At 35.8% G+C, this 14,247-nt stretch overlaps 1 protein-coding gene across 1 annotated transcript in view; it reads right to left on the reverse strand.

Annotated features, from left to right (window-relative positions):
• The window catches only part of LOC117435808 (double-stranded RNA-specific editase B2-like), a 179,058-nt gene extending 165,433 nt beyond the window's left edge, over positions 1-13,625 (reverse strand). The window contains exon 1 of the mRNA XM_034059249.3: positions 13,213-13,625. Within this exon, the coding sequence (XP_033915140.3) occupies positions 13,213-13,315 (103 nt within the window). The 5' untranslated portion in view covers positions 13,316-13,625. The remainder of the gene's footprint in view (positions 1-13,212) is intronic.
• Positions 13,626-14,247: the final 622 nt, after the last annotated feature.

The raw sequence follows: 14,247 nt of genomic DNA on the forward strand, positions 1-14,247 counted from the left end.
CGGCATGTGCCTTTTATTTAAACAATAACAAAAATAAAAAGTTTAACAAAAAAAACACACTTGCTCACAGAGGTTTTAACAAAAATCGAACTCAAAACACCCAGGTCAGGCTGGGCAGATGCTGTCACTGATTCTGTATACTTGTCATACAAATACTGCCACCCTGTCAGTGGAGGAGAACGACACTTGGGTTAGCTAAATTAATAGTGATCCAATGTTTGTTATAAACATGAATTATTATTTATTAATAGTTTATTACATTATTTATTATCTCAAGTGAGTTTTTTTATGACCCGTGGTTATTTTCTAAACATGTCTAGTCCAGTACCAAATTCAGAATCGAACAAAAAAACAAAGTGGTTTACCTAAACAAACTTTATATAATCATCTCCATCAGAGAAGGCTCCAAATCTATAAAAACGTTAGCCTAACACAAGACTTGCATTACACAACAATACAAATGAGCACTTGCCTAATGTTAAAGAACAGAGGGAATAAAAGGATGAATAGGCTAAATAAAATATTTCAAAGGATGTCTAGTTTACACCTACGCTAATTAAATGGGCAGCTATTATAATGTACTGACCCTTTAACCATTGGCAAAGTGTTAAATATAGGTATGTTAAATATAGGTGTCAGATGTATACATACTACACAGTACACAGTGAGTGCAGGTGTATTTTAAGAATTTTTTTTTTTTAATTTAGTCATTGCCAATTAGTTTTTATTATTTTCTCCCCAATTTGAAATGCCCAATTATTTTTAGGCTCAGCTCACCGCTACCACCCCTGCGGTGACTCGGGAGGGGCGAAGATGAACACACGCTGTCCTCCGAAGCGTGTGCCATCAGCCGCCCGCTTCTTTACACTCTGCAGACTCACTGTGCAGCCGCCTCAGAGCTACAGCATCGGAGGACAACGCAGCTCTGGGCAGCTTACAGGCAAGCCCGCAGGCGCCCGGCCAGACTACAGGGGACGCTGGTGCGCGGTGAGCCGAGGACACCCTGGCCGACCTAACCCTCCCTCCCCCCGGACAATGCTCGGCCAATTGAGCGCCGCCCCCAGGGAGCTCCCGTCCTTGGTCGGCTGTGGAATAGCCTGGACTCGAACCGGCGACGTCCAGACTATAGAGCGCATCCTGAGTGCTTTTTTACTGGATGCGCCACTCAGGAGCCCAGGTGTATTTTATTCAAAGCATTTTGATATACACATAAACATTGTAGACATGTAGTCTCATCCATATTAATGATGCAGTGTGGGGTTCCAAACATTCCCATTGGTTAAAGTTCAAATGTTCAAATGTGTTTAATCCTACAGTTGAACAAAAAGAAATTAAACTGAATCTAACTTACCTAAGTCAAACATGATGCTCTTCACCGCAGCTCAGGCCCATTTGCACAAGCAGTAATAGAGGTTTTAACCACATCTCACTGACAGAATCCATCATGGCACACTTTCCTCCCTATGATAATCCATGTTGCGGCGTGTAACAGGGTGGAGGCTAGGGGTAAACTGGCAACTTATACAGGAGTCGAAAACAGCAGATACTACTTTAAATGATTAAGATTGTAAAAGCCATTTAGAAATTCTGAACAAGATATTAAATAATGCCCCTCAGGGTGCCTCCCACAGCAAGTGGGCGGATATGGAACAAGGGTCTTCATAATTAGTCCTTATCAGCTTGATAACATACATTCAATATTTGTATTTATTTATTTATATTATACTTTATTGTATCACTTGTCCCCTTTTATTGTGTTGAAGATATTTGTTCTTGTTTTTTTTTTTTTTTTTACTTCATATACTATATATACAGTATATAAAGAATTTTCAAGTACAATGCTCCCTGGTATGTAATTACTTCCTGTGTGGTAGGTCACATTGTTGCAGCTGGGAAGTGAGGTTGTACCAGGAAGTAGCAGCGACTGGACTTTTAAACCTCAGCTGTCACTTTAAGATAAGAAATGATGGGAATGTGTTTCCCCTTTTTTTCAGCAGTCCCACAAACACACAATTTCTTTGTCCGTCATTTTTCGATGTGCCCCTCAGTGTGGATGAATTACTTCCACTGATTATCTCAGAGGCACCCTTTGCTCTGCTACTTATCCCGTAACAAGTCTTAACTATTGTTTAGTAGCCCACAGTCCTTTTATACGATAAGGTATAAGGAGTCTCCTTTATTTTTATACCCAGTCCCCTCCCTGAGCCATGGATCTGCTCCACCTCGATGCTCTAACCAGTGGCTCATCCAAATACTGCTGCACTTTCACTCTATATTAATTCAACTTGCGCTACTGTTTAAATAATTACATTAGACCCATGAATCTCTTATTCCCAGCCCCAAAAATGCTTGCTTTCTTTCCCCCATCCCAATTCATGTAAACATTTTTTGTCTTAAACTGCAGTAGATTAAAATACCCTACTGTGCTAACTATCCGAAACTTTTTTTGCAAACCATAATGTATTCCGCTAATCTCTTCAACACCAATAAACGATGCAGCAGTTGAAAAATACAGTCTATACGTTTCAATCATGTTATTAATCAGCTGGAAGAATGGTTCAGCACCTTATGAATTACTAACTACAGATTACAAAGCCGATGTTATTGCCTCTACAGAGAATTAGGCAGTGACTGCCATTCTTCAGATACAGGTACTTGCAAGAACATAGCAAGCACGGCCATTAGCTACACTGGACACCTATGATCAGCTCGAGCAGCACCATTTTTTTTTTCACTACTGTCAGAATATTGGTGATTTCAGTCTTGTTGCTAATAGTGTAGGAGTGCCATTAGCTTGACTATCTGCTGTAAAAATGCTTTAACTTCTATTCCCACTTAAATCCTTCATTAATTTTATCTAAATTGGGAAACCATTCTGGTGGGTAAGAAAAAAAAAACTTTAAGCTGCTTGATCCAATTTGTTCCTACATTTAAAATAAATCTATCAGCATTACCATTTTTTGCCTGCCTGTTTCCCAAATCCAGAGCAGTGTATTAAATATAGTTACAATCCTACTAGAGTAAGGACCACTTGGCTTTTGATGCTTAAAGTTCCAGTGCACTTGCTGTAGACACGTCTATTGAAATGAATTTCAGTTTTGAACCCCAACCCCTTTTTGTAAAACCAGAGAATTATTATACATTACACTCCTGATTGCACCTCAGTTTGTCTTACTGGGTTATTTTCACTTATAGAACTTTATGGACTATTTGTAAAAAAAAAAGGACTACTTAGGAGATAGAAAGTCCTACGTAGGAGAGACTTTTTTTTGTTTGTTTGTTTAATTGGCACTAGGATGCTTCCGTACACATAGCAAATCAAGCTAAACATATGCATGAATTCTAAGCTAATGTATGTCATGTGATACATCTCACTAAAGCTTTGAAAATTATATATATATACTGTATATGAAACTGACATTTAAAAAGAAATGCTGATTTCATTTTTAACACCATTGGGTGCGCTGAACTAAAGATTAGGGCAGCAGTGTGGAGTAGTGGTTAGGGCTCTGGACTCCTGACTAGAGGGTTGTGGGTTCAGTCCCCAGTGGGGGACACTGCTGTTGTACCCTTGAGCAAGGTACTTTACCTAGATTGCTCCAGTAAAAACCCAACTGTATAAATGGGTAATTGTATGTAAAAATAATGTGATATCTGTATAATGTGAAATAATGTATAATGTGATATCTTGTAACAATTGTAAGTCGCCCTGGATAAGGGCGTCTGCTAAGAAATAAATAAATAAAAAAAAAAAAAGATTACAAGATCAATAAACATATATTCAATTAACAAATTTAAATAGTAAAAGGATGACAAAAAAAAAAATAGACTAAAAACATTAAACAAATTTGATTGTTAGGTTCATTATTACATATGAATGTATTATAATGTATATAATGTATTCATTAAAGTAATAAAACAATTTACCATTCTCTGTAATTGACAAAAACAGCATATAGACCTGTTTTTATGACAAATATTGAGGTAGATTTAAAAAAAGAAATGGACAGATTTCATTACCTGCAGAATATTTCATTTTGCAAGCTTTTTTTTCTTTTCTTTTTTTTTTTTTTTACCTTAACCAGACAATTACCTCAATAGCTCAGCTGTGTTATTGAGACATTTCAGCGTGAAATTTGTTTTTCCTCGCTGAACTTTAAGCAGAATTTCAAGTGCTGAGTCTCAAAAGCCAAGAGGGGCGATTAAGAGATAATTACTAATTATGCTAATTTTCAAAGTTGTGCTATTTCTTTCCTTGGTCATTTTGTCTGCAGCTCTCTGGAGAGAACAGTCAACATGCAATGTTAATAACCTTTCCCCAGCTAAATGTTCAGAAGAGGACGAAGTATCCTAAACCAGGGGATATTTTACACTTAATCAGGCTGTGACTGTGAATTAGAAATCGCCTTTCACAGAATGCAGTGCTTGCTGATGTTAATGACCTTCATTAACCTTTTAAATGCCAGCAGTATTTGGCCACAGTAACGATATATATATATATATATATATATATATATATATATATATATATATATATATATATATATATCTACAGTTGATCCAGAACACATACCTTTTAATTCTGCAACAACAAACATTTCCGAAGATATCAATTTTGTAATTAAAATAACAAAAAAAAAATCACATTGTGATATATGTCTACAGTTTGCATTTTGGTCTACTCTGTTTCAGGCAGGTGTGAAATTCTGCAGGTACCCATCGGTACTGTACCGGGACTTACTTTATCTGCTTTCATCCAACGCACATGCATTCCATTCACTCTCACACAATCCACTAGTGCAGCGTTTCTCAAATGCGGCCACAGCGGGATTTTGTGAGGCCAAATCAGCCCCCCAGTGACTCCTCCCTTAATCAACCTTTAATCGGCACCGCTATACAGATTTCATTCAGCGCAGTCCATGCGGCTTGCATTTGATTCCTCGTGATGCTTCTGTTTCTGTTAGCTGCTATTGGCCAGCATTAAAGTCAGTATAATCACTGCATGTTGATTGGCCGAGCTTTCATTCTGATCAGCCTTCATTTTGGCATGCGTCACAAATCTCCGCCCATTTTGCTCTGTGTCAGTGTTCATTGGTTGATCAGCGCGAGAAGACTTTAGCAGTGCGACATGAAAACAGCGGTATGGTAATTATTATTTTCTTAGTGCAGCAGAGAAACCATCTGAATATTGAAATGACCATTGCTGCACATTAATTTTAAGGCAAAAATTCATGTCAGTGTCTGCCATAAATTACACAGTTGATAAATATTAGAAATAATTACCACAACATATTTTGCATGCACGGATTTACCACCTTGCCAGAATTTGCTTGAAGGTTTCTAAAATGGCAAGTGATGTGAGGGACAGTAGGGAATAACATTAAAAAAACAGGATCATGATAGTGCTGCTTCAGATTTGGTAAGCAAGTCAGAATCGGGATACAGATGTAGGTGTGCTTTACGTGTTTCAAACACTGTCCTAACTTGCAAGATACATGTTAAGTATAGTGATCAACATTTGGTTTTGTTGTGATCCTAGTATTTTCTGTTATAATCCAAGGCTATCATTGTAGCACAGCCAGGTCCTGTTGTAAGTGAGTACCCAGGGTCTGGAAAGTATGGGGATGATTTCAGATTAAAATGGCCAAGTCACTTACATGACTGTTACATTAAAAATTAGAGGGGTATTTTAGCCCCTATTGTGCATTGCTTGACCTTTTTGTATTATTTGTTCATAAGCACAGTTTTTTTTTATACAATTTTCTTATAACATCATCCTTTTTTTGGGGATATTGAAACAAAACTCTCTACAGCAGTTACTACATAGTGTAATATTTCTTAATACTTATCATTTAAGTTTTAACTTAAGTGTTATATTACAGTACATAACTGAGTGATACAAGCAGAGGGTACAAAGTTTTCAGTATTTTCAAATTCTTTGTTTATGGTGATTTGGTTATATTTTATCATTAATTTTTAAGGTTTATTTTGTATTCATAAATGTATCATGTACCAATATGTATACATTTTAAAAGTAATTATTCATTGGCACTCGAATTGTCTCAATTTTTTAAATGTTTACACTTGGCTGCGTATATGAGTACCTGCACTTTTCTTGTTGAGAATTTCACCCCTTGACTTAAGTCGCTGGAAGAATCCAGTTAATTAACTTCACTTTTTTAAACTCAAAGTAAGCTGTTTATATTTTCTTGTTAAGATGTGTTACCAGTACAGAATTGTTAAGAACTTTATTATGTTACTTGTGCACAAGATGGCACTCATAACAGATTTAAGTGTAGTTGCTTTCTACGTTACAGTGGTGGTAGAATAATAATAATAATAATAATAATAATAATAATAATAATAATAATAATAATAATAACTGAGGAGCCATTCAATGTATGTATAGAAATGGTGAGGGGGATTTATGTCACACTTTTACTATTATGATACAATAGTCCACTGACTACACGCACACGTATGTTTTGTGTGAGTTTGAATCACAGTACAGTAAGAATTAAGTAGTATTTTTTTACAGTGCCACAGTGAGGCGCCACATAGATTCAAGGGGCCATCACTGCATGTGGACAGTGCTTGCAGACCAGCTCATACTCATTTTTATAATGAGACAACATTTGATATAAGAAAATAAACAGAACAACTGAACGCAAAAGACAAAGACAAATGTTTCAGACGAAACATTTATAGTGACTCTGGCATCTCCTGTCTCCCCAGACGGCTTCTGGAAATCAATTGTGTCATATTAACGCTGAGGGAGTATCTTTAGTTATCATCCATATTTACAAGTACAGTTAGTGTGTGTGTTTTGTTCCTGGTACAAACAACACATCAGATTTACTTATCGGGTTTTTCATCACTGCTGAAGATATGTTGACCTGGATCCCTGGTTCTGGCAGGCCCAGGGAGAGCTTCTCTACAGGAGGGCGTAAACAATAATTGCTACATAAATGATGTGACACATAAATGATGAGACACCTGTAATATAATTTAAAAAAAATAATAATAATCTTGCTGCATTGAAAGCAAAAGATGTGTGCTTCATCAAAAGGTGGTGCTGACAGAACCATGGTTCGTAATTTTATCCTACTATTTTTTTTTTCCAGTAACGAAATTCTTTTTAACAGGTTAATTCATTTTGCTTTTCAATCACGCATGCATTTAAAACAGTGTGTTGAAATCAAACATACGTAGAAAATGACTGTATTATTTAAAAAGGGACTCAAGCGCACACAGTCCATAAGGAATCAGCATAAACTGCTGTATAAAACCCTAACGTTTGGCATGTTTTTATTCAGTTTTAATATGGATTATAGACAAAGAGAAGGCGATGTGATACATTTTATTAGAATAACTAAGCAATACTAATTATCGTTTAGTTAGTCCAATAAAAGGTATCACATCTTCTCTTTGTCCATCATCTCTGGACTTGTACAGCTACCATTTAATCTATCAACGAATATGGATTATGAAACTTAGTTGGTAAATGTGACGCAGTTCTGTGTATTCACAGCGAGGTAAATACCATTTATTGTTACTAAGGGAAGCCAAATCCTTGGGCATGGTTATTGTGTGCAAGGGGGGTACTGTGTAAATCACTGTGGCATGATTAATTATGAGAGGAAAACAGGATTGCAGTATTACACACTACTGTTATGCATAGGATGTTGGACATGTGGGGATTTTTGGCTTTTTAAACATCACTTGCTGAAATAAAATCAATTTTCTGCTAAGTAAACCTAGAAATGAAAGAAAACTGTTTATAGCAGGTTTTTTGTGTACATATATAGATATCGCTTATGATTTCAAATTCAGATGTTTAATGCAGATGCTTCATTGAAAACTACAATCGTTGAGGAAAGTATGTATATCTATTACACTGGTAATAGTATCATTGTGAATCAGGGCACTCTGCATTGAAAGTACTTCAGTGCTTTTGGGTTTGGTACTAAAACATCCTACCTGGGTTTTGTTGTTGTGTTTTCATCTAAACGATGTCCTACATTGTAGTTATGTGATCCAAAAAAAAAAAGACAATACCTTGTAAAAAATAATAATAATAATGAAATCAACATAAGATCTGCTTACTGTATATCCTTTGAACATTTTTTAATACAAACCCCATCATAAATTAATCTGCTGCATTTGCTAGGGATTATTCTATCAAATCCCTTGTCTGTGTAATCCTAAAGCACAGACCACTTGCCAAAAGGACTATCAACATAATTGTCTAGGCTTTCAAGATGATGAAAGGCATTAAAATAACAAACACAAATTCCTGTTTAATCTCCATTTTTAAGGGAGTTAATAAAATATTGTAGCGATCTCGGTTAACGCGGGCAGGTGCATCACACAGGGCGAGGCAATCCACACACAGGCAGAGGGCGGGCGCAAACCTGGTACCCCTCACACGAAAGCATAGTGCCGATACTGCTGTACAAAAGAGTCGGCTTATTTGCAAGGAGCGTATATCGGGCTTATGTCTTCATGTGTGAGTACGCCGTCTACCAGCCCCGCTGCTGCCTTCCCCCACACACGCTACAATATTATCAGACAATGAAACCATTTTTACCTCTATTTACAAAATGTTTTAAATCACTTTAAAATTAATAATAAAAAAGAGCATGTTTTAGACATAACCAGGATGTGAAAATGAATCTGTTTAAAAAGAAATGTGCACACACATGCAGGGGCTGTATACTATATGGAGAGCCTGTACTTACATCTGAAGGTTTTCTACTTTTAAAATGATCACACTTTTTGGTGGGTGAGTGTCACAATTCATTCTCATAAAATACACCTAATACAATGTCCTATGATGACATGTACATGTTGTAATTGCAAAAACTGGATATTGTATTGAGTGCTTTACACAATTTTACAGTTTTACTAAGTGGACATCTGGACATCAGCTGTTTTAGAAGGACTCAAAACTATACAGCACAGCAGGTTTATTTATTTTAATTAATTAATTCATTTCTGAATTAAAAAAACAAACATAAACTACAATCCATTATTTTGTATACATTTGTTTTGACTGTTATTTAGAGTGTACTGAGTAATAGCTAAAAACTATAACAACGAAGGGATCTATTTGACAGGATAACAACACCAAAAACTGAACAAAACCAGCAACAAATATCTAAGTACCAGTAATAGAAATCCTTGTCTTTAGCACTCTTGTGTTTGTTCTGTTAGAACAAACATTAGAAATTCCTTCTTTAAGGGCTGAAGAATGAAGTACCGTAAACCCTTTGAACATCGTTTTGACGAATGCGTTCATCAAAGTTCTAGTATAATAGTCGCACTGCTTCTGCAGAATAAACGGCTACTCTATTCAAATTGATCTGAATCAGCAATATTGACAAAAAGATACCATTTCAAAATGTAATGTGACAGCTTGAAGCATATCTCGAGCAAATACACTTTGTGCATCTTGTCTGATTTTCATATGCAATGCCTAATGTTGTGTAACCAATTTTATTATATAAATTATGTAAATATATTTGCCTCTGCTCTGTTTTATTTATTGTCCTTCCTCAAAAGTACCTAGTTATTAATATCATCTTTACATAGTGATCGGTTGTAAAAGTCATTGTACAGTAGATGAAATTCTATATAAATGGCACAATGCATTGAAGAAACCTAGGTGTGCATAACAATGTGATACATCGATTTTAAATAGGATTTTAAATAGGGTAATGTGTTGCAACTCTTGTTTCAGAAAGGCATGCTTCCACATTTCAAACATCTGTTACAGTAAACGTTAGACAGTAAGCAAACCTTAAAACGATTTAGCGACAGAAAAGACTTGATGACATTTTATAAAGACTGGGTATAAAGAAAGGCAAATGAACCTATAAGAAAAAATAGGACAATGTGAATATAGGTAATGTGTCACTGTCTAATTTCTCGCATAATGCTTTTTTATAATTTACAGCTGTTAAGCACAAACTAGCATAAATGGACCGGGTTAATAGAATATATTTCCCATACAGATATAGTAACATATAGTTTTGATTAAAATTGGTTCATTGTTAAAAACAACTCGATACATCAGAAGCATCATTTCTACGCTTAATAAAGCTATTCCATTCAATTCATTTCTCTTTGCCCTGCGGCCAGGAAAAGTCCTGTCTGCTATTAACTAATCTGTACCACTTCTGAAATAGACTCATATTTCTATATGCACAATGCAAGTTCTGCTATTGCAGCTAATGACCTTGTTGCAATTTTAACATGAATGCTATTTCATGGATGGCTAAAAATCTGCAGAAATAATTGAAGAAAAAGAGCTAAATGTTTAACGGAATAAATGTTATCAACAAACCCAGCCATTCCTTTTCATCTATCAGGGAGTGTGATAAGCAGAGCAGGTCTTGAAGCACAGCACAGTCTTGTCATTGGTAAAGACTTGCATCCCTGAATCCAGGCAGGATGAAACATGCTCATTTATTATGTTGGCCTTGCAGGAAGATGACGGGCTATAATGGCTCCCTATCTCTAGCCCTGTGCAATCTTTCTGTTCTGTTAATTTCTCATTAATCCTACTCCACTCATCCACCTGGACTATTTTTTTCATCACACTACTCTTTATTCCCTTCAAAAATAAAATTAAAATAATACAATAAAATAAACTCACCAGTTTTAAAGAAGGCACTATGTTTTTGACAAAACTTATCTTAATTATTCCTTGATCTTCAGATAGATTTTGTTCTGCAACTTTATCATTTACATCTTATCTACCATAACATGTTTAATGTAATGGCTGACTTTCATTATAGATCCACTATATTGTTTCTAGGTAAGACTAATAGACAACAAGACAAATGCTGTACATAAAAATCACAAACAAACTAGCGTGTGTCGATGGCAAGCTGCACGCACACATTGCAAAAAAGTACTGGCAGTGAACAGCTCCTCTCTGTCCAAAACTGTGCAGTACACTTTTAGATCACCTACATTAAAACATGCCTGCGTTTTGGTATAATTAGGTGGGGAGTGAACACCTCCAAGGTAAGGCTTAACAAATTTAACAATAAACTTAAGAGCGCAATTCAAACAAAATGTGTTCTTTTAGACTAACATACATGCTCTGTGACTTCAGGTCTCAGAGTCACTATTGTGTGATGCTTTTTACCATCATGGATATAAGAACTTACAGTACGTAAAGTTTGTTTTATTGTTCTGGACAAACTATTCAACAAGCATGACCTACAGTAGCAGGTTAAACACTCGGCCACCTTAAAGTTTACAGTATATAATTATACCACGTCTTGACATAGTTCCAGTTTTTTCCCTCACATGCTATCCCATTTTTACTTTGTGCTTTTATTTTTATTTTTCATACTTTTGAATTATATAAAACTCTTCAGCAGTTTGCTCTTTTCTCAAATATAGCATTGCATAACACAGCAGTTGCCCTTCACTTGTCAGACTCAACAAATAGCTGAATGATGCTGTATGATATACTGCAATACCAATCTGTTGCAGTGGTAGAAATACTGGAAAACAACATGATGAACAATGTATGTTTCTTTAAGCTGTACATCACAAACAAGGTTTGCATCACATACACAAAATGAACCCATCCTTGAAATCCTTGAAATAATTTGGTACTCACTGAACCAACATATTTAAAAAAAGGAGCGTATAGTTACAGTATAATATTTACACTTAAGATCATTTGTTTCATTCACTAGGACTCACTTTGGGTGAAAAATAAAACAGAAAATGTAGGAAGTATGAGCTGTGTCAACAAACAGTATGGCATAATATATTGCATAGGCTAGTACAAAGAAGACAGATAGATTCAAGTCACACAATACAAATCTGCAAACTACAGAAAATACTTTGGGACACGTATAAAAAGTAAGGAAAAGATAGAACTGTATGAGGCCTACATTATATATTAATTAACTTAATCTTCTGAAAGAAAACACATTTTCTGTATAAACTAAATCAGCCATTTTTGGGTACCAGTATTTCAAATGCACAATATAAAAAAAAAAGAATTATATAGGGCATTGGATTATGGTTTGTTAGGTCAAACCCACCCCTATAGTTTTCAATAATACAACTCCATACATAGTAAACATTTAAAAAGAAGAGAAGATAGAAATGTATCAGTTGTCTGGAAGGAATAATACATGTAACCTGCTGTATGCAGCAGTCCCACTACAGATAGTTTTAATTTGAATTTTATCTGACCTTAGTCGTGTGAAAGCAGTGCAGTGTGAAAATGATCCTGTTTTGATTAACAGGCTCACCAATTAAGATATATAGAAAGAGAGACATACTTCTGTAGATGCCCTTGTACTGCCACATTGGTCCCCAGAGGAACAAAAAGGACACAATAACAAATAGCCAATTAGGTATCTGCTTGCACAGACTTCTTGGTAAATAACGCAATACTGTTACATTCATATGTAACAACCGATACCGTTAAAAGCCCCCATCCCCTTTATGTGGAAACAGCAATATCAAGAAAACAGGTGGTGAATTGACCAGTAGGTTAGACAGTATTAGGCTGGCATGTGTTCAAAAGACGAGGTTAACTGTTTCTAAAGACAACATTCCTTCCAGCTTACGATTTCGATACAAAACAATACAGAGTATAGACGCGCGCACACACACACACACACACACACACACACACACACACACACACGACATGCCGGTCATTTTAATGTTGCTGTTACAGTACTCAGTGTGTATAGGTTCCTCGTTATGCCGTTAACCGGGGAGTGCTTTTGTAGCTAAAATAACTTTCTATAGTCTACAACTGCACAATATGAATGAAATGTTAAGAAAACCGAGGTACGACAGGATAATAATTATCAGTCAAATCTCTAGTACCGTTTTATCTTACTGCAGGACTATGTGACAACATGACTTTCAACTCAGAAAGCACAGCCTCTATTCTCTGACACACGTTTTACATTCTGACGATATATATATATATATATATATATATATATATATATATATATATATATATATATATATATATATATATACATACATACATACAAATGACATGCACTTTGATATATTATTTGCTTAAGTAAATGGTGATCAAAATTGTATACTACGCAATTAAATAAGAATGTCACTTTACACCCCCAGGCGTCCCCAAAATACGCTTGGTTTCCATTAATGAAATAATAAAAAAAGATCGCTTAAAAAGTTTACCTTTTCTCTTAGACCTCCTTCTCCTCCTTCTCTTGAACTTGCATTTCAGTTGGCTGTTTGGAGTTCCCGGAGCATGGGTGTTGTTTCCAAGGACTGATGCCATTGGGGCTGCTCAACAGCAACGTTAAGTAAATATTCTTTTCTCTGTGTTTGTTTTATTCCCTAGGTAAACCTCCTTTTTTTCTCCACCTACACTGTCCCCAGCGCAGTTTTTGGTGTTTTTTGTTTTATTTTTCGGAGTTCTCTTTATTGGTTACCCCTTACTGATGCAGCACTGCCTGTGCACAAGTATGCATTAAATTTGCGAGCATCTATGACAGACGGTATTCAGCACAATCACAGCTAGATAGCTCTCACTAAAAAAGGCGCCTTTTTCTGGAAGGGCTGTAAATAAACTGCTTCTAGTTTCTGCACTTCTGCTATTACTTTGAAGGCAATCACGCAGGAAGCCTGTCTATTTGCTGCCGCAAATTCTAATTAGACCCAATCATGGCTGTCTCGTGGCTCTGACATCAGCATCACCACTCCGCGAGCCCCCCCCCCCCACCTGTCAGCTTGCAAACTCAGCTCCTATTTAGGTTGAATGATGTCTAGGTCCTGATAGAAAGGAAAGAAACAGCAACATTGTTAGCTTGCAATATATATTAAATTAAACTAGGAGTGTAATAGTAAAAAAAAACAAAACAAAAAAAACACCCCATGCTCACATCTACTTATAACGATACAGGTATTGTCCCGAGTACTCATTTCTAATTTGTTGTTACTTTAGTACCGTACTTTACGTGACCGGTTTTCAATTAAAAAGCGTGTTTTAACTGCTTTATTTATGGTCACTTAGCAAATATTCTTTAAGGTTTCCGTTGTTTTAGTAGCCTGTTAGAAATCGTCAATTTTAACATTGTATAGGCCTAGTACAGTAAATCAATACCGTATGTTTTGTTAAAATATGCACATTGATGAAAATATGATTTGTAACTTTTCTTGACTATTGAATACAGGAAATAGTGTCAATGTACGTGCAGTAGTGCTGTTTTT

The sequence above is a fragment of the Acipenser ruthenus genome, chromosome 3 (genome assembly GCF_902713425.1).
Source record: "Acipenser ruthenus chromosome 3, fAciRut3.2 maternal haplotype, whole genome shotgun sequence".
In the NCBI taxonomy this organism is placed as follows: Eukaryota; Metazoa; Chordata; class Actinopteri; order Acipenseriformes; family Acipenseridae; genus Acipenser; species Acipenser ruthenus.